Source organism: Phascolarctos cinereus, unplaced genomic scaffold (genome assembly GCF_003287225.1).
Source record: "Phascolarctos cinereus isolate Bilbo 61053 unplaced genomic scaffold, phaCin_HiC Scaffold_5;HRSCAF=322, whole genome shotgun sequence".
Taxonomy (NCBI): Eukaryota; Metazoa; Chordata; class Mammalia; order Diprotodontia; family Phascolarctidae; genus Phascolarctos; species Phascolarctos cinereus.
This window is the reverse complement of record NW_027555958.1, coordinates 44644459-44666570: the sequence shown is the minus strand read 5'-3', so window position 1 is coordinate 44666570 and position 22112 is coordinate 44644459. Positions and strand designations below refer to the sequence as shown.

General features: G+C 36.8%; 1 protein-coding gene across 3 annotated transcripts in view; it reads right to left on the bottom strand.

The window, feature by feature from the left end:
- Positions 1–19151: 19151 nt before the first annotated feature.
- Positions 19152–22112, bottom strand: part of LOC144457506 (uncharacterized) — a 30771-nt gene continuing 27810 nt past the window's right edge. For all 3 annotated transcript variants that reach the window (XM_078154912.1, XM_078154916.1, XM_078154914.1), the window contains one exon: positions 19152–19289. In XM_078154912.1, coding sequence (XP_078011038.1) covers positions 19272–19289 — 18 coding nt within the window. In that variant the 3' untranslated portion in view covers positions 19152–19271. The remainder of the gene's footprint in view (positions 19290–22112) is intronic.

The following is a 22112-nucleotide window of genomic DNA, read 5'->3' as shown; positions in this document are numbered from 1 at the left end:
CTCAGGTCCTCCTGACTCCAGGACCAGTGCTCTATCCACTGCACCACCTAGCTGCCCCCACGTAAAACACTTTTCATTTAATAAATGAGAACCCAGGGGCCTCAGATGTGGCCTCAGACCACACACTTGACACTTACTAGCTGTGTAACCCTGCAAGTCACTTAACTCCAGTTGTCTTTAAAAAAAAAAGTGTTTTATGTGTAGTACCTGTATGACAGAGAAGAATCAAAGGCAAGTATCTAGGGACTAATTGCAAAGGAGCCTGGGAAATGGAGTTTTTTCACACTTTCTTAAGCTGGAAAAGACAGAGATAACATCCCACAGGATTTAAGATTGTATGTTTTGAGGCCTGAAAACAGGACTTTGCTGAAGCCAGCCTGTGTTATTTGTTAAAATATTTGTTTTATTGTTACAATTTTCAGTGTAAGCATTTATACTTTAGAAATCAGGAATACAAATCAGGGCTTGACTTGCTGTTTTATTGACTGTGTAAACTTAAGAAAATGATGAGAAAATGTTAATAATGAAGATCGAACTTAAAATCATGTTTGTAAGTACATTTTTTTTTTGAGAACTGGTTGTTAAACATTTACCAACTCACCCCTGCTTGAAATACAAGCAGAACTGGCATACTGGAGAGAAACTATACAATCTGAGGCAACATATAGAGCAGCAAAGAGATGATGGAGAGCGTGGCCTGAGAGGGTTGTGACAAAGGGATGGAGTGATAGTATCAAGTGTGCAGCAGGGGTAGAAACTTCAGTCATTATAAGTGGTAGGAACAGTGACTCGCCCAAGCAGTGAGCACCATGCTTGAATGCCCTCTAGCCGCCCTCATTCGTTTTACTTCCTCCTCACTCTCATCCATTTAGTTGGAGCTGAAAAGAAAAAAAACAAAACAAAACTATGTTTGCTATTTCCCTGTCCCCCACTGCTTATGGTAGTTTATGTTTGATTCTCTTTTTATAAATTACTTTGTTCCCATTGTCTGCAGGCAAGTCCTTGCTTGTGATGAGAATGTGAATGGGGAATCAGCCCAGGTTTTCTTATATTTCATGGAGTACATAAGCTAGAATCCTCCAGTTTGGGCTTTGAGGTTGAAAAGACACCTACGGCTATGAAAGCTATGAAGCTACAGTATAGTGTTAGGAATGATTCTACAACTTTCCTGACAAGTAGACTCTTAGAATTTGAGCTGAGCTCATTTGGATTTCCCCTAGAATGAGCTGTGGCCCTCTTGGGCTTGGCTCAGAAGAACGTAGGCTGCTGTACCCTCAAGGTTATATCTGAGTCTCTTCTTCCTTCTGACTCAGGCTGGGAGAAAGGAGAGCTAGAAGAGACTGCTGCAGAAAGCCTCAACTCCAAGTTGGCCCAATAGGCAGAGAAAGCCATGGTCTGGGAAAGTGTCAATCCCGCTGCCTTTCTAGTAGAGAAGGAGAAATGAAGGTAGCACAGACCCCTTCAGACTCCACAGTATCACCTTCACATTACATTTGTATGATTTTACTCTTTATTTTGCAGGGTTATTTGATTCTTTGTCATTGTTAACAGCCATTAAGTTTAAAAAAATTTTAAATTAAAGAAAGAGACATTTAAAAACTTTTCATTGGTTCCAAATAATGAAGATAAAGGGCGGAAAAGTAGCTCTTTCCTGCTATTTCCATAGCATCAGTCTACTGTTACTCAGTCTACATCTGTAAGTAACCAAATATTGCAAGTAACTGCATAAAAAAATTTTAAGTGGTTTTATTTATAGATTGTATCACAAGTGAAATCAAGGGAAAAAACTGACCAGGCTCTTGCAAGAGCAATACATTCTATGGGAACATCATTGTCAATAACTAAAAATGCATACTGGCAGGAAATTTTTAAATGACTAAGACCGTATTACTTTTTGCTCCCAACTATGCATGTACAAGCTTCTTTTATGGTCACAAACTGAGGAGACAGCACAATGTGTTTCAGAAAGGTTGGATAAAATAGGCAATACTGTCTTGCAGGAATTTATAGAGGGGCGAATACAGTCAATCTGAGTCAAATCAACAGACATTTATTGAGTGCCTCCTACATGAGGAATTTTGTAAGTCATTGAAAATAAAAGATAATAAATGTCCAGGGAGAAAGAATCAGCAACTTTGTGATAATGACTCAGGCAAGTTTTATACATTCGTTGAAAAAGGAAAGGATAGGCACATTATAGCACATACTATAAAGTTAGAAAATATTAAGTTTGTAGAAGATTTAGAGCAGTAAATTATTTGCTTTACTGATTGGTAATTCAAGTGATATGAAAATAAAAGAAGAAATCATAACGGATAAATATCCTTGTATTACTACAATAGGCTCTGCATTCCATAGGTTACTAAAAAAAAAAAGACAATATCTATATGGAAGAGCAAAGGATCAAAGACATTAAGGGGAATGATGAAAACATAAAAGGAAACTTAATAGGGATTTAAACTTCCAGATCTCAAATTATATTCTAAAGCTGTTACTATCAAAATTAACTGGTACTAGAAAAGAAATAGAAAAGCAGATCGGGGAAAGAAGGTATATAATAATTAGCTAGAACCAGACACATAGTCATCTGGGGTTCAATAAACCTAGAATCACCTAAACACTAAAGAAAGCGTTCATTATTTTAAAAAAATGGTTGGAAAAATTGGATAGCAGTTTGGTGGAAAATAGGAAGAAATCATACCATATACACAATAAATTCCAGTGGTAATAACAATGCACATTTTTTAAACATGCACTCACAAAAAAACCTAGAGGACAAGGAAATGAAATATCTTTCATAACTACATAGAAGAGACATATTCTTAACAAGCCATGATAGTAAATCATAAAACAAAATGTATTAATCTGATTACATAAAAAATAAAAAGTTTGTGCACAACAGAAATCAGTGTATCCAAAAATAAGCAGGAAAGAAACAAATTGAGGGGGAAATACTTTGCATCACACATTTATGATAGAAGCATGACATCTAAACTTTAAAAGGCAGTCAAGACATCACCTTCCTGATGTCATTGGTCCTCTTCAAGAACAAAGGTGAACAACAACAAAAAGAATAAACACAAATTTATAAGAATAAGAATCATTCTCCTAGAGAGTTAGATGGTCAAAATATATGAACAAGTAGTTCTTAAGACTCAAATTATCAACAACATTGAGAAATGTTCAAAACCTCCAATAACTAGAAAATGCAAATTAGAAAAAAAAGTTGAGGAACCACCTAAAACCCAACCAATTGGCTAAAATAATAAAAAGAGACAAAATTAAATCCTGGGAATGACTGTGATTGAAACACACATACTATTACATTTCTAGAATTATGTAATAAGTCTTATAAAAATGCTCATGCCTTTGGTTGATTGGTCCAGTTTCTGAAACTGTGAACCAAGGAAGTTATTGATGGAGAGGAAAAGACAAAAATATCCCTAGCAGCACTGTAATGGCAAAAATAAAAAAATACAATTGGAAACAAATTTCTGAACATATTATGGTTTGTGAATTTAATGGTATATTATTGTGCCATAAGAACTAATGTTATAAAGAATTTAAAGAAATATCAGGAGACATACACACACACACACACACACACACACACACACGTATATATATGAAAATGGAACCAAATGAATATATTTTTACAGAAGAAGAAGCTAAGAACCAGAGAGGTGGGAAGTTTTGGTTCAAGGTCAAACAACTAGATTTGAGAAATAAGATTTAAACCCAGATTCTCTGACTGTAGCTGCTAGAATTACATTAGACTCCAAAATTGCTCTACCTCCAATACCCTGAGCTCTGAACTGGCCTTTTAATCTCTCCCACTCCTTGACTCCTCCTAAACCTGCTTTTCCTCTTTTCATGACATTTGGTTTCTTTAAGGAACAAGTAATAACTATTCCCTTATTTGTGAGACTTAGATATAAATCCCCTAATTTGTTATTTTTACATGCCTTATAAATTTGCTTTACATCCAAATGCCTTGGTAGCCTTGATTGATTATGGGAAGAGAGTTGAATAACCCTGGGAAAACCTAAACTGAGTCAGATTCCTACATTCCCAGAGAGATGTTCTGGGTGGGGACAAACTTAAGCCACAGAGATTGGAGAGAATGTCACTTACTGTCTTGTTTTAAAACCTTCAAGACAACAACTGAGGTCTAGGGGAGTCCAGAGCTACTTCAGAACACTGGTTTAATTTATATCACCTTCATCATTGTGACTATTTTAGACTTCCAGTTTCATCAAACTCCCAGCTCCACCCCAACAACACTCTCTCGTAGGAGAGACCTTGCTTCCTACTTTCCTGAAGAGGTCAAGGCTGTCTGATGAGACCTTCTTCAGTTCCTCTACTCCACAACTCAAAAAGTCCCAATCTTCACACAATCTATCCTCATGTCTCAGAATGAAGTGGTCTTCTTTCTGGCTATAGCTAATTCTTCCATCTGTCCTCTTTACTACATTTCATCAAGATATTACCATCCTCGTGAGTTGCTGAGGTAGAGTGATGATGTAGGGTGATGATGTAGGTAGTAGGAGTTGAGGAGGCTGATAAGCTAAAAAACCAGAATGTTTGAGGGGAGACATGGAAATTTCAAAGAACGCCATCTCTCTGTTGTTATCATTACCCCATCAACACCAAGCAAATCCTCTTTTAAGGATCTTGATTCTTGACCTTCCCCTTTGATCCTCTGTTTTTCCCAATATGGTTTTTAATTTTTTAATTTTTTGGCTTTTTGGTGAGGCAATCAGGATTAAGTGATTTGCCTAGGGTCACACAGCTAATACGTGTCAAATGTCTGAGGCCAGATTTGAATTCAGGTCCTCCTGACTTCAAGGCCAGAGCTCTATCCAGTACGCCATCTAGCTGCCCCCAATATAGTAGGGTTTTTTTTTAAAGAAAAAAATAACCAATCTTTTTTTTTATCCCTGGTTTCCCTCACCTGATTCAGCTCATACTGAGTTTCAGCATTCTTGATATTAGTTTTATAGAACCATGCCATACTCTTACATGAGTACACCTATAAATGATTATATTGACTACTTTGACTTGATTGAGCTCCCCAATTATCTAGGTAACCAAGAAGAGCTATATGAAGACTGGCTATATTAATTAAGAAACAGAATGGTTTGACATACCAACAATCCTTTGCAGTGACCAAGGCTAACCCTAGCTAGATGTGCAGAAAATCAGCAACTCTGAAGCCAATTAAGCTCATACCAGCTTTGAAGCAGACCCTGAGCCATTTGGTGGTCTGTGGGCCTGCAAGAGACATTCCTATGCTCAAAGACTTTCCGGACTATAGGTTATGAGACTATGGACATATCCTGTTTTATGGTTTTTTGGAGACAAACTTATTCTCCAGAGATGCCTCTAACTTTGGTTATGGGAATTATCTCAGAATTATCCTGTTTTTGGAGACATCTGCTTATCAAGTTTTGAGCTATGGACTGCTTATCACCAAGGATGCCTTCTGATTTGTGTATCAAAGAGCTACAGTTCAGACACCTGGAATTCCTCACTCCTCCTCCCTTGGAGATGGGGCCCATTGACTCATTCCTTTCTAAACCCACCTTTCCCCCAAATTCCTTACCTTCCTTTGGTTAAATGGTATACAAACTCTTCCCATCCATTACCTGACATCCTATTCAGCACAGGCTGGATAGTATCCATGCTTGTTACTTTTTTTTCCTTCCCTGCTCAATAAAAACCTTTCTTTAATTTCATAGACATCATCTTCCTCTGGTTTTCTTCCCTTTAGGGAAAAGGGGGATTTAATTCTTGAGAACTGGCCTTTACATTCTCCAGGTATCTTTCCCTTTGGAAATTCCCTCAAGAGAGCATTTGCCTTGGTTTACTTTCAAATCCATCTTCTATCACTGGCCATCTTCTGTACAAATCTTATAGAAATCTAAGTTGGTTGGTGAGTTCTATGTTCATTCACATCTTTTTCTCTCACAACTCCCATTTTCTCTCCTTATTGGAATTGTTCCCCTTATATTTTCAGAATCTCATTCTTGAGAATTTTCTACTCCTCCTGGGTTAGCTTCTATGGTTTTAGTCTATGGGATCCTACCCATTGTTACTCCAAACTTTCAAAATCTGTTCCTACAAAATCTAGAGTACATGTTATTATGACCATCTTTCATTCCCTTTATCATAAATTTTAGGAAGGAGCAGTCAATTCTCTCTGCCCATAATTTTTTTCCTCAGGAACCAGTCCCTCCATATTAAGGGCAATCAGATCTGATATAGCATTTCCCTTTGTGGGTTTTTCCACATTTGAAGGATGAAATTATCCTTAAGGCAAGTCAAGAAGTTATTAGCTGCTCTACACAGGTAACTAGGTGGTTTAATGCACACAGTGCTAGATTTGGAGTCAGGAGGACCTGAGTTCAAAGCCTGCTTTAGACACTTGGCCAAATCACTTAACCTCTATCTGCCTTAGTTACCTCATCTACAAAAAGGGAATAATAATACTCTATCTCCAAGAGTTGTTGTGAAGATCAAATGAGAACCTATGGAAAAAAGCACTTTGCAAACATTAAAATGCTATGTAAATGCTAGCTAAGATTATTATTAACAGAGAAAGAAAAAGCTCCAGAAAACATCTGGATAATTGACATTTCCCATCACTAGTATACCATGTTTCTGTGCCATGTGTCTCACCAGCCTTATTAACAATTCATTTACTCCTTTCTGTCCACATGGTCTACAGTACACTTGTGGGACAGAAGAGTTTCTGTTTCTTTCTTCTGTTGTTTCTTCTATTGCTTTTCCCCCATAAACACTCCACCACGCTTTCCCATGTGAAGCTTTCTTAATATACCAATATCTTCTCTGTTATCAGTGGTTAAGTTCCTTGTAGCTCCCCTTCAAAGATACATGGCAAATGTTGGGGGAGAAGAGAAAGACATTTCCCCTTTCCTCCCTGCGGGAAGATCTCCCTGAAATAGCTCCTATCTTGCAATCTCTCACTCTTAAACTGCAAAAATTCATCCAGGGTTTAGCTATTTAAAGCCCCCAGGGGTGTGGGATGAAGAGTTAGTGAAGAAGACAGAAAAAGATCAATTAGAGAGATAAGAGAATAAACAGGAGAGTGGAGTGGCTCAGAAAGTAAGGGAACAGAGGGTTGTGTAGTAGGAGGTAGAAGTCAACAGTGTCAGATTACCTGGAGAAGTTAAAAAGGATGAGGCTTGAAAAAAAGCCATTGGAATTAGATGACCTTTGAAAGAACAGCCAATAAAATGTCAGGGAAGAAATAAGACTACTAGAGATTGAGAAAATAGCAAATGAAACAAAATGTGATAAACAAAAAGGTAACCAAAAAAAGGGTAATCGTGAAGGGGAAGCATCAATTACAGATAACTTTGTTTGATATCTTTTGTTTTCCCCTAACTTTGATTTCTAAATATGTCTCCCCATCCCCTCCCCAGAGAATTATCCCTTATAAAAGGGGGAAAAATAGTTCAATAAAATTAACCAACACATCAACTGTGATGGTATATGCAAACTCTCCATCTATAGTCCCCTATTTATGCAAAGATAAGGTAGTACGTTCTCATCTCTCCTGAGTCTAGCTTGATCATTTAAAGTGGGTTTTAGGTGTTTAGGCTGCCTGTTGTTCTTTCCATTTATGTTGCTGGAATAATTGTGCATAATTTTCTTGATTCTACTCACTTCACTTTGCATCAGTTCATATAGGTCTTATGTTCCTCTATGTCTTTATATTCATTATTGTATTACAATAATATAATATTGCTTACTCATTCCCCAATTAATAGGCATCTACTTTGTTTTCAGTTCCCTGATACTACATGTATTTTGGTGCATATAGGGTATTTCTACCTCTGACTTCTTGAAGTATATGACTAGCAGTGAGGGCCCTAGGTCAAAGGATATGGACATTTTAGTAATTTCTTGGCATAATTCCAAATTGCTTTACATAATGTTGAATCAATTCACAACTCCACCAACAATATATTAGTGTGCCAGTGTAGACAACTTTTTCAAAAAGTTTAGTGATGAATATAAGAAGAAGGATGAATAGAAGGGTCAAGGGAAGGCTTCTTTATGACTGGGAGAAGCTAAACATGTTTGTAGGCATCTTCAAATGAAGAGGCAGATCAAAGATACATGTGAAGAAGATGATTGATGGAGCAAAGTCTTCAAGAAATAGGAAGATGAAGAACAATTAGCTCTAGGAATGACACAGGAGGGAAGGAGGGGAAAACAGATGATCCTGTTGAGTTTTGAAAAGTGGAGGAGAAAAAAAGTATTTTATAGAGCTAGAAAAAATAACAACAAAATTCATCTGGAAAGAAAAAAAGGTCCAGAATATCAAGGGAATTAATGAAAAGAAATGCAAGGGGAGGTGACCTATCTGTACCAGATCTTAAATTGTATTATAAATTGTATAATATAATATAATTATATAATATAAATTATGTTATAATTATGTAATAAATTGTATTATAAAGCAGCAATCATCAAAACTACTTGGTACTGGCTAAGAAATTGAATGGTAGATCAGAGGAATAGGTTAGGCATGCAAGACACAAAAGTCAATGACTATAGTAATCTGGTATTTGATAAACCCAAAGACTCCAGTTTCTGGGACAAAAACTCACTATTTAACAAAAACTTCAGGGAAAACTGGAAGTATAGAAGAAACTAGGCATAGACCAACACCCTACACCAAGATCAAGTCAAAATTGGCACATGATTTAGATATAAAGGTTGAGACTATAAGCAAACTAGGAGGGCAAGGAGTAGTTTACCTGTCATGTCTATGAAGAAGGGAAGAATTTAAGACCAAAGAAGAGATGGAGAGCATTATGAAATGCAAAATAGATGATTTTGATTACATTAAATTGCAAAGTTTTTGCACAAAGCCAACGCAACCAAGATTAGAAGGGAAGAAAAAAGCTGGGAAACAATTTTTGCAGCCAGTGTCTCTGATGAAGGCCTCATTTCTAAAATATAGAGAGAACGGAGTCAAATTTATAAGAATGCAAGTCATTCCCCAATTGAAAAATGGCCAAAGGATATGAACAGGCAGTTTTCAGATAAAGAAATTAAAGCTGTCTATAGTCATATGAAAAAATGTTCTAAATCACTATTGATTAGAGAGATGCAAGTTGAAACAACTCTGAGGTACCACATCACACCTATCAGATTGGCTAACATAACAAAACAGGAAAATAAAAAATGTTGGAGATGTGGGAAAATTGGAACACTAATGCATTGTTGGTGGAGTTGTGAACTGATCCAACCATTCTGGAGAGCAATTTGGAGCTATGCCCAAAGGGCTTTAAAACTGTACATACATACTCTTTGACCCACTAATACCACTTCTAGGTCTGTATCCCAAAGAGATCATAAAAAAGGGAAAAGGACCCACACGTACAAAAATATTTATAGCAGCTTTTTTTGTGGTGGCCAAGAATTGGAAATTGGGGGAATGCCCATCAATTGGGGAATGGCTGAACAAGTTTTGGCATATGAATGTAATGGAATACTGTTGTTCTATAACAAATGATGAGCAGGAGAAAAACCTGGAAAGACTTATATGAACTGATGCTGAGTGAAGTGAGCAGAACCAGAAGAACATTGTACACAGTAACAGCCACATTGTGTGATAACTAACTTTCAAAGACTTGGCTCTTCTCAACAATGCAAGGATCTAAGACAACTCCAAAAGACTTATGATAGAAAATGCTATCCACATCCAGAGAAAGAACTATGGAGTCTCAATGCAGATTGAAATATACTATTTGATCTCTTTTTTTCTTTTGTTGTTTTGTTTTGTTTCTTCTTTCTCATGGTTCCTCCCATTAGTTCTAATACTTCTTTACAACATGATTAATGTGAAAATATGTTTAATATGAATGTATACGTACAGCCTATATCAGATTGCATGCTGTCTTGAGGAGGGGGAGAGGAGGGAGAGGGAGAAGATTGAAAACTCAAAAGCTTATGGAAGTAAAAGTTGAAAATTAAAAATAAATTAAACTTTTTTTAAAAAAAAATTAAGATATTTTTTTAAAAATTTTTTTAAGTGGAGGAGAGGCTTGCGTTGAGGGGAGCTCTTTTCATCTGGCCAAAATGAACTCAATGAAGTAGGCTAAATTATATATGGAAGGGTTGGGGTGTGGTCTGATGTTAGAAGGGAAAGAGGAAAAGTTTTAGAATAGTTTTCTAAGAGCAATAAGATTAGGAGATAATAAGACTGAAACAGAAGGATTATCAAATAGTAGAGAATACCCAGCTGTTATGCATCATAAATCCATAGTGATTGTATTCAGTGAATATATATTGTTTTGTTCTCCAGTGAAATTCAGTATCCTGAGTACCACAATAAAGGAAGTGAATATTGTATATTACCCAGAGTTGAGAATTAGCAGATCTGGAATAGTAAAAGGTCTTGGGGGTGACAGTGAAGTGATAGATGGTGAATCAGGGATAAAAGCTGGATGTAAAGAAAAAAGGAAGCCTGTATGGGGACTGAAAGACTAGGACTTCGTTAAGGGATGGGAGGTCATGATGAGGGCAAAAGGAAAACTGTAGGGGAAGAAAACTATGATCAGAGAATAGAACTTTGAAGTTCACGATCTTGGAGTGGACACAGTTTTGTGAGATAGTGATGGCTAAGATAAGGTGTGACTAGACTGATACATAGTGAAGAAGGGTAAAGAAGGCGGTCCTGAGAGTTAAAAAGATTGAGGAATTGTGTTGTCATGGTGTTAGAGGTACTATTATAAATACTGAAAGTTCTGGAGATTGACAGCTGAGGACGGGGTAGAGAGGAAAACCATGAGCCAGATCCTCATCTTTCTAAGGAAGTTGGGAGAGCTACCTGAAGATCACTAGATGAGAACAACAAGAATTTGGAGAGGATAGCAAAAATAGACTTTATGGACTTTGAAGAACAAAGTCATTGAGGGAGAATGGTAGTGTTAATAATCTGGAATTAGCAATGGGAGTCAAAGGATATTCCAGTATCTCCTCCTGTCTGCGTCAGTTGAGAAGAGATGTGAAGTATCCACCAATTGAGGGAGTTATTGGGAATGGGTGTCACAAAAAATCAAATATTTCCAATCGTCTGCTGATTAAGTCCATTTGCACAAGTTCCTCCATAACTGAAATGCACTCCTTCCCTACCTCCACCTCTTAGAATTCCTAGCTTCTTTTAAAACCCAGCTAGGTTCCATGTCCTACATGAAGCCTTTCCTGATTTCCCCAAATGCTAGACATCATTCCCTCTTGCTGCCCCCCCAATACCTTACATCTTATATTCTGTATCTATTTATAGGTATACATTTTGTTTCCTGGCAATAGAAAGTACCATGAGGGCAGGGATTGGCTTTTGTTTGTATCTCAGTGCTTGGCACACAGTAGGTACTTAATTTTCTACCATCACCTCAAATATGCCAAAAACAAATCCATAATCTCTTCCTCAAAAACTTCCCTATTTCTATTGATAGCAATAGAAATTCTTTAAGAGAATAAGAATTCTCTTAGCTCCTCAAGTTTAAAACCTATTAACTTTTTGCTTTCATTCCATTTCCTCAACAATTGCCTTGCTGCAATGATTTTTTTTTTATTCTTGATCTGTCTTGTGATTTAATTCATGTAAAGAACTTCCTCTATCAAAACAGATCAGCAACTCTTCTCTAATTGATAGTCTTAGGAAATTGTCTGAAGAGATTACATCACTTGGTAGAATCCACCCAGTTTGTGATAGAGATAAGATTTTAAACCCAGTTCTTCTGTCCTCCAAGGCCAATTCTCTACCACACCAATGGTGTCAAACTCAGAAATGGTAGTTATTCAACTGATTCCTGAGGGCTGCATATCGACTTGGAAAACCACCCATTAACATTATGCTTTATTGTGTTGTTTTCATTTTATTAGATATTTCCCAATTATATTTAATCTAGTTCAGGCCATACTTGAGGCTGCTTGACAACTCTGTATTGCACCAAGATGCCTCTCTACCTCAGTAATACTTTTCCCCTTTTCTATTCCCATACTGCCTTAAATCAGTTTTTCTTTAGACTGTGGTTCATAGATTACATTTCACCTGGATAATTATGATAGACTCCTCAGTGGTCTCCTTATTTCCAGGCTCTTCCCTTTGATTCATCCTCCATACTGCCAGCAAGGTAGCTTTAAGTACTTTTACAACTGTGGAAACAGAGGTTCGTAGACTTGCCAATAGTCACTCAGCTAAAAAGTGTCAGAACTATGATTGGAATGGGGATCTGGGACATCAAATCAAGCATTCTTTCCACTATACCATGCTACCTTTGCATGAAATTCTCCCCAAATACAAGCGATTTCTTTTCCCTTCTTGGATCTCTCACATTATTATCTTGAACCTCTCTCATGTACTATCATGACTTACAGTCATTTGTATTTTTCCTCTTACACAGTGCAAGCTCCATGAAAGTAGGGACCAGGTCCCATCATCTTTGCATTCCCAGCTTCTAGTACAGAATATTGTACTTAGTATAAGCACTTAACAGATGTTTATTGATTTGCCCTACACACCTTCCAGAGCTATTGTGAGGATCAAAGGCGAGGAAAGAAAGCATATTACTGTACATCGAAAAGTGCTAAATATAGGGGCAGCTAGCTGGAGTAGAGGATAGAATGCCGGGCTGGGAGTCAGGAAGACTGATGTTCCTGAATATGAATCTTGGCCTTGGACAATTACTAGTTCTGGACAAGTCACTTAATTCTGTTTGTCTCAGTTTCCTCATCTGTAAAATAAGCTGGAGAAGGAAATGGCAAACCACAACAGTATCTTTGCCAAGAAAACCCCAAATGGGGTCATGAAGAGTTAGACAGGACTGGAAAAAAATGGCTAAACAACAAAACAAATATTAAAGTACTATTTGTTATTATTCAAATGAATTTTTTCAAGCATTTGATTCATAAATGCACTCCCTCCTCAGAGGCCTTTGCTTGATACAACTTATTCTTCTTTTTTCTTACCTGCTTTAGATTCCTTGATTTTCTTCATTGTGTGAAAGAAGACAGCCTATGTTTGAAGGTACAGCTAATTAAGAAATTAATAAACAAAAGAGTAAGGCTGCTTGTTTCAAGCTGGGAAAATACTTAGAAGTCCAAAAAAAATAATAAAAATTAATGATCAGAAGAAGCAGAAACTGCTGATGATTATCAAAGCTCTCTGTACCAAAGTTGTATTCAACATAAGTGGAAAGAGTGTTGGACTTGGAATCAAAAAGATCTTAGTTTGAATACTAACTAGTTCTGAGACTCCACCCTCCACTTAAGTTGCTTGTCTGAACTTTAGTCTTTTTCTCTGTAAAATGAGGGAAATAGCCCCTGCCTCACAGGATTATCAGGAGCAAATGAGATAATGCGTTAAAAAAAGTTTTGTGAGATAAAAGTGTGATCTATTGTTTCCTCTCCAACCCCTCCCCCACTTTTCCCTAGCTCCTTTTTCAAATGTTTTTTCTGCTTACAGTTGTGAACATTAAAGTTAAAAAAAAATCCAAACCTTTCTGTTCTATCACAGTGTTGGTTTCTTCTGTTTAATGTTTATTAGATGTGATTTAATTACCTCCAAGTTTTTATCTGCATCACATTGGAAGATAATAGGACAAGTCATTCTAAGTAGTGCTAGAATTAGATATTGAACTATACAGAATGGGGACCTGCAAATTCCACTGATGTGGGCAGGAAGTGGTTAATTAAGTCCAAGATCATTCAAGGAAAAGAACGGACAGCTAGCTAGTAAAGACTCAGTCAGCCAAGCAGTTCAAGGTTCAGAAAAGTCAGCCAGAAGAGAACAGGAAGCCAGACACTCTGGCAAGATTAGGGAGCAATAACCTAGGGAAAGGTTCTGGGCAATAACAGGATCAGGCCAGAGAATTTGGACAGCAAAATACAGTATCTAGGCAAGGGGTTTAGATCCAGGTACTAGCAGCAAGAACGGGACTTCAAACTGAGCTGACCTCTGATGCAATGGCTCCTTAAACTTCCTAAAATCACATCTTGCTAGGTTGCCAAAGGGCCTAAGTACACAAATGGGGAAAGTGCACTTTCTTGACTGGAACAGGGAACTGAAGAGACTGGGAGCTGGCAATACCTGAGTGCCTGTTTCTCATAAATTCGCAAAACCCGATTGTTATTAGATTTATTTAAGCAGTTTGTAGTTCCATTGTTTGTCAGAATTTTAAAAATGTTTTAGAATAAACCATAATAGCAAATTTGTATTATTGTATGAAACTATATTTTTAAATTTAGAACACAATGTTTGGGGTCATGGAGAGGTGGACACAACTGAAATGACTGAACAAAAATGTGGCAGATCAACGATTCAGCTAAATTCAGCAAACATTCACCATGTATACCTTTATGACCCATAATAGAAAGATATATATTCAAGTAGGATGCAGATTATCAACCATGACTCACATGAAAGGAGGTATAAAAGAACAATCAACTATTAGGTACCCACTGTGTATCAGGCACTGTCCTAAGACATCATCAAGGAAATGTATGATGAAAAAACTAAGGCCAATTGTAATGAGAACTAGGTATAACATCCGAATTGTCCAAGTATTGCATCGATATCTGTGCAATATTAAAAGACTAAATGAAAGCATTTACCACATTGCTCTTCAATGAAAGATTTATGGAAGGACATGGACAAGAATTTTAAAGAATGAGAAGGCATGGATCATGAAATGGGTTATGATCTGTACTAGTAGATGATGTAACCATATCAATGAAATCACAGATTTAAGGTATATTAAAACATGACAACTTTATGGACAAAGCACATTTTATTGTTCTTATATTAACAGTGAAAGTTTAAATCTATAAAGCACACTAAAAATTGTACATATCTGATTACTACAAAAGATGTAAGTGGAAATTGCTTTGGAGGTAGAAAATTTGTCAGGAAAGGGAATCTCTATCCATTTGACCCTCTCTCCAAGTAAAAATGCTTGTATATTAATAAATTGCCACTGACAGAGTTTGGCTAAAAAAAGAATTGTATATATTTTAACATGCTTCCCAAATCTGACTTTTCCCCTAAGGAAGGAAACAAAACCATGAGTCTTCAAATTTTCTGGAAATGTCTTTCTCTAGCAAAAAAGGCAGGACACTCAACAGTACATGTTATTTAGAAATACAGGATTTGAGTGCAATGAGACATCAGTGATAAATATTTGGTAGTCATGCGCATAAAAGGGGTGGTTAAAGCTTGGCAAACAGAAAAGCTCTCCAAGGAAGAAAGTATGGAAAGAAAAGGGCAGGGGGCTAAGGACAAAGCCTTAGGGAATCCATGTAGTTAGAGAAATTGGAGAAGCAAAAACCAAAATAATTCTGTTTCTTGGAACCTAAAACAGAAACCAATCTAGCTTGCATTTATCTTTCTTCTTTCTTTAACACTTGTCTGTACTACTCATTGGGTACCTAATTATAGTTTGACGGGTTAGGTACTTTTAAAATCATTCCTTTGTAATGTTATTCTATACTTGTATTGCTCTTTAACTTGGTGTGTATTTAGGTTCTTTGTGGCATTTCTACTTCTTTGCATCCTCAAAAGTATCTAGAGTGCCACATAAATACTAGATCCTCAATACTTTATTTTTTTTTTGAAGATAGAAAGGGATGGTCAGCCACATCAAGTGTTGCAGAAATGCTAAGCAAGCTGAATACCACACCTACATAATCTTCTTTAACCATGGTTTGCCCTAAAGTTTCTCTCATTTTAAAAGGGAGAACTAGACTTGTTTATTTGTTAACATTAAATACCCTGCCATACAAACACATATACACACACAGAATAACATGAGTATGAGTCCTGCTTCTGACATGTAAGAGGTGTCTGTGACTTTGGGCAAGGCTCCCAGACAACTAAAATTCACAACTGCAGACCACTGGCCATTTGCAGTGATAGTAAGTTGCATCAGCCAGATCACTATCCCAATGAAATCGCAAGTCCAGACAACATACACACACACACACATACGTGTGCCCTTTCTGGATTTAGAATAGTTCAAAGAAAAGGCAACCAACATAAAGAATGCTGCATTTAGATTTTGACTTAGTTTGTCTATGAAAAGATCAAGCATTCAGCTGAGAAATTATCAGAAGCAATGCACTTGCCTCCTGGACATACAGATAGGCTCTGTTCTTTTTCTATAGACACTTATTTATGTGGACAAAGAAAAGACATTCAAGAGTTTAAAAGAGGGAGGAGGTACACTGAACTCTAGAGCTGTTTGGTGATTAGTGGACAAATGTTTTGCTTACTTCATAACAAAAATTGTGCAAAAATGTGCTGTATAGTAGCATATTTAGATATTCAGATATTGTTGCACCTTGCACAAGGTTCCATAGTCAAGAGGATGCAGAAGACGGTAGAGCTCAGGAGATTCCATCAAGATGGGCTAACAGCTTGTGGGAGAAGGAATAAGATGTCTGTCACAGTACCTCCTTAATGTTAGAAAAGGTATAGTGCTCCTGGTCTCAAATCAGAAGTCTGACACTCAGCTTCCAAAGTGGAGCTCCTTAACTGGAGTCAGAGTTGGGAAAGGACTCTAACCTTCACTATCTGTCCCAGCACCCCTAATCTATCCGGTTCTCAGTTCAGTCACACTGTCCATACCAGGCTGATTATACCACTTACCTACTGTTCCTCTGAGTGTGACACTTCAGTTGTTCACAAAGAGTATCCTAAGATTAGCAAGCAGAATCAGCATAAAGAACATCTTGTCTTCAAAATGAGGCTGACAAAAATGTCAGCAGAACATGTGCCTTGAGATAATTTTATAGTAGCGATGAATTTACCCTGAATCACACACATTGCTCCATTCAGTTCCCCTTGTTCGTTCATTGTTTACTGAGGACCAACCAACCACTTAAAGCTGGATGACAACTACCAAGGATTAGGAGTCCGTGACCAGATTAATTGGTCCATATTAAGGATCAAAGCTATAATCTTGGTTTTACTAGTTTCATGCTATAATTAAGTTAATTATGATAAATGCAAATCAAATGGTTCTCCAGTTATTTGATGTTATATACAATGTAGTATCAAAAGTTCTTTGACAACTTTCTAAAAGCTAAAGGATTACATGACCCTATATTCCTTGGTGAGTAAGACTGATTTTCTTATGGCAAAAACAATCAAAAAAGCTTGTAGTCATGTACCTTCATAAAACCCGAAGCGGCATAAATGAATGGTTTCACAATCCCCTTTGAACCAGGAGGTTAGATGCCTGCCCTAAAAAAACTACAAAACTGACAAACATCTTCAGTGATATTTGTCCACCCTAAGTATCCAGCATCCCAGTCCTGCTCTTCCTGGTTCAATTTTCTTGAATTATCCTTAATACCTAAATACCTCCTCTATTTCATTCCTTCGGGGCCAAGATGTCAATTAGCTAAAATGGTCAACTAATTCATGCGAAGGGCTTACAGGGACCTTCTCCCAACTTTTTGAGGGCAGTCATCTTTCTCCTGCCTTTATATCAAGCTCACTAGTCCTAGAAATGGTAGAAATGTAGAGAAGGCGTATTTTTTTTTCGTGAGAAGGTGAGGCTGCTCATGTTCCTTTAAAGTACAGCTGTCTTCAACATAGCACCTGACTGTAAGAGAGATGTACTTCTGTGCCCAGAGAACTTGTCAGTGGATAATTGAAAGGAGTAAACTAAGGACACAGTGTTCCCTACCATTTTTTCCATCATAGAGATGTGATGATGATTATTAATATATGCCTCACATTTACATAGAATTTTAACTTTTCAAAGCACTTCACAATAACCCTGCAAAGTGTGCCTAGAAGATATTATCCTCAATTGACAAATGAGAAAATTAAGGCACACACACAATTAAACAGGCACATACAAAAATAATTTGCATTTTCATTGCAATTGGCAGCAAACTAGGACATTAGTCGTCTCTTCGTTCCGACTGTGTTTTGTGTTTCTGATGTGGATAAATGCTCAATCAAGACTGTAGCTCTTACTGGCATTGGGCATATACTGGCTGCTCTGGGAGGAGGGATGGCAAAAACTCTTCCCAACTCTAACTTATCCTCATTCAGCAAGTCTGCTCTTGTTCTATTCCTGCTCTCCAGCTGACAGAGCTAGTTTTAAATAAAACAGTCATTTCTGAAAACTTTCTAAGCAGCACATCCCTCTGGCTCATAGCAGAATAGTACTCTTGTCAGAACAATCTAGAAATATATTTCCCCAGTGCCTGAATAAAAAGGCCTGGATTTATTTGTACAAGCTGTTTATGGCTCTTTTGACACCAAAAATAAATGAGTAAATAGGTAGTCATTATTTCTCATTGTAAAACATAGCTTTTAACTTGTTTCACAGTACATTTATGAGACTTCTAGATTCATTTCCTGCAGTTCATACCCATTCTGCTGAGCCTAAATGTGAATGCTAATAAATCAATCACCTAAGTACCAAGGCCTCTGACATTCATTTTTTAATAGCAAGAAATAATAAAACATATTGATCCCTTTTTCACTTACATGGTTCAAGTATCTTGTATTTTTATAGAGGCATATTTATGAATATTTTCTTACTGTAAAAAAAATGTCTAAAATTTCACTGTTGTTTAAGATTTAGGTCATATTGCTCTAACCAGATGATCCAGAGATTTTCTACAAAGTGATACAAACTTGTAGTTAACCCTAGATGAAGGGCCTGCTAACTTATACATATTAGGGTACTATTTAGTGATAGACCTGTGATCTCAATGATTTTGGAATTCCAAGAAAGGAACTCATTCTACCAAAGCAAGTTGGTACTTTCTCTGCAACTTCATTCCCCTAGAAGGGGCAGCTAGGTGGCACAGTGAATAGAGCACTGGCCCTGGTGTCAGAAAGACCTGAATTCAAATCCGACCTCAGACACTTACTAGCTGCATGACCTTGGCAAGTCACTTAACCCCAAATGCCTTTTAAGAAAAAAATTTCCTTGAACACTGACCATGAGTCAGAGGCAGGACTTGAATCCAAATCTTCCTGGCTCTAAGGTCAGATTTCAGTCCACTACACAACACTGTTAATCAGTATCTTAAGAGCTACTCCCCATAAACATTTAACCAAAATTATACTAACTTGAAAGAACTGAGATAACATGTCTCTTTAATTCATTCATACAATTGAGTAATTCAATGAGAAGACAAACTTGAAGCAACATAAAACAATCTGTTGTCCAGGCCTTTAAAAATAGTAGCTAGCTGCTCTTCTATTGTTCATATTCGTCCTATAAGAGACAAAATATAATAATTAGGCATATAGAAAGTAAAATTGATGACATTCAACCGTACTAAAAAAAAGTCACCTTGCATCAGATTTATCCAACCTGACAGTAATCCTCAGCATGATACAGTGGAAAAGAACACTGATTCGAGTCAGAGGACGTAGGTTCAAATCTCACCTCTGTGTATCCTTGGGTAAATCACTTCACTTCTCTGGGCTTCAATTTCCTCATCTGTAAAATGAGGGGGTAGGACCAAATGGCTCCTGCAAACACGTCTAGCTATAGTCTGACACTGGCAGTAAGACGTATTAAGGAGGAAGGCATGCTGGCTGCCCTTAACATCAACCTCAAAAGCTTAAAAATATGACCAAACCTTTCTGACAGAAGCTATCTTATTTCTAAATATTACAACCAAAAACCCTTGCTATCAATACTTAATTCATATCCCCTCTCACACGCTCTGTTCCAGCCAAACAAGACCACTCAGTGGTTCCCATCCATGGCCAAGCCACTTTCCCTGCCTTTGCTCATGTTGTTACTTATGCCTTCTAGTCTTCACCTCCACCTCTGAATTCGTTTTTAAATGGCTTTATTTTTAAAACTATTTTTACAAGCAGTTGTTTTTCTCCACTGCCTCTATAATAGAACAATTTAAAAAAAAACCCTTCAATAAATAGTCATAGTTCAGCAAAACAAATCCCCACATTGGCTGTGTTCAAATATGCAAGTCTCATTCTGGTTTTTAAGTCCATCACCATCCTGACAGGACATGAGTGGCATGATTCATTCTCAGTCCTCTGAACTTCTTCCTCTGACACTATATCATCATTTATGGTACAATAACAGTCCATTAAATTTTTATACCACAGTTTGCTTAGCCGTTCCCCAACAGGTGGGCAACCTCTTAGTTTCCAGGTAGAGGTACTATGAAAAGAGTTGCTACAAATGTTTGTATATACAAGTCTTTAATGGCCTAGTAATGGTATAGCTGGATCAAAGAATATGCCCAGTTTGGCAACTTTGAGGGCATAATTCCAAATTGTTTTCCAGAATGGTTCAACTAATTTGCTGATCTACCAATAATGCATTGGTGCCTATTTTCCTACAGCCCCTACTACATGTCATTTTTCTCATCATCTTTGCCAGACTGATGGGTGTTAGGCAGAGCCTCAGAGTTGTTATAATTTCCACCTCACTAATTATTAGTGATTTGGAAGATTTTTTCACAAGATATTGTATTTCTTCCTTTGAAAACTGCCTGTTCATATTCTTTGACAACTTGGTTACTGGGGAATGGTTCTTAGTCTTATAAATTTGAATCACTTCCTTGTATAACTTGGATAAAAGAAATTTATTATCAGAGAAACTTACCACAAATATTTTTCCCAGTTATGTTTCCCTTCTAATTTTAACTGCATTAGGTTTGTGCAAAATCTTGATGGTATATAATCAAAGTTGCCCATTTTTCTGTGACCCTCTCTCACTTGTTCAGTCATAACCTCTTCCTGTCTATAGATATGAAAGGTAAATGCTCTTCTTATTTATGATGTCATCCTTTATGTCTTAAGCCACATATCTGTGGTATACAGTGAGATACTGACTTACAGCTAATTTTTGCCAGACTGCTTTCCAATTTAGCAAACAGATTTTGTCAAATTGTGAGTTCTCTTTTCAGTAACTAGGGTCTTTGAATTTCCTCAATACTATGTTACTAAGTTTGTTTGATACGGTATGTTATGTACATGATCAGTTCCTTTGATTGACATATCTCTAGACCAGTACTAAACTGTTAATATTACCATCATGTAGATCTGTTACTGCTATGCCCCCTTTCTTGCCACATTTTTTTTTTATTATTATCCTTGCAGTTCTTGGCCTTTTTTTTGTTCCACCATTCGTTGTTGTTCAGTCATGTCCAATTCTTTGTGACCCCATTTGGGGTTTTCTTGGCAAAGATACTGAAATAGTTTTCCATTTCTTTCTCCAGTTCATTTCACAAATGAGGAAACTAAGGCAAACAGGGTTAAGTGACTTGGCCCAGGGTCATACAGCTAGTAAGTGTCTGAGGCCAGATTTGAACTCAGGAATATGAGTACTCCTGATTCCTAGCCCAGTGCTTTCTTCACCACAATACCTAGCTGCCCTCATTCCACCATAAGAATTTCATTATTATTTTTTCTAACTTTATAAAATAACTCTTCGGTAAAGCACTCATTAAATTTACATAGTACAATCATTTCTATTATATTGGCTCAACCTACCCATGTGCTATTCCTATTTCTCAAATTATTTTGTTCTGTAGGGTTTTATAGTTGGATTCATATGGGTTCCTGGATATATTTGGGTATTTATATTCCCAAATATTTCAAACTATCTGTAGCTATTTTGAATAGAACTCCTCTTTTTAGCTTTTCCTGCTGGATTTTGTTGGTAGGCATTTTGATAACATGTGTGGATTTATTTTTTATACTGCAATTTTACTGGTTATTATTTGAATTAACCTTTTGGTTGACTCTTTAGGATTCTCTAAATTATCGTCTGCAAACAGTAATTTTTTTCTTCTTTTTCCTTATACTTAGTACTTCAATTTCCATTTCTTATCTTATTGCTATCATTAGCATTTATAAGACTATGTTAAATAGCAGTTTTGACAATCAGCATTCTTTCTTTACCCTTGATCTTATTGGAAAAACTCCTGACTTTTCCACATTACATACGTTTGCTCTTTGTTTTAGATGGATATTATTTAGTACATTAAGGAAAGAACTATTTCTATGCTTTCTAGTGTTTTTAGCAGGAATGGGTGTTGAATCATGTCAAAGGATT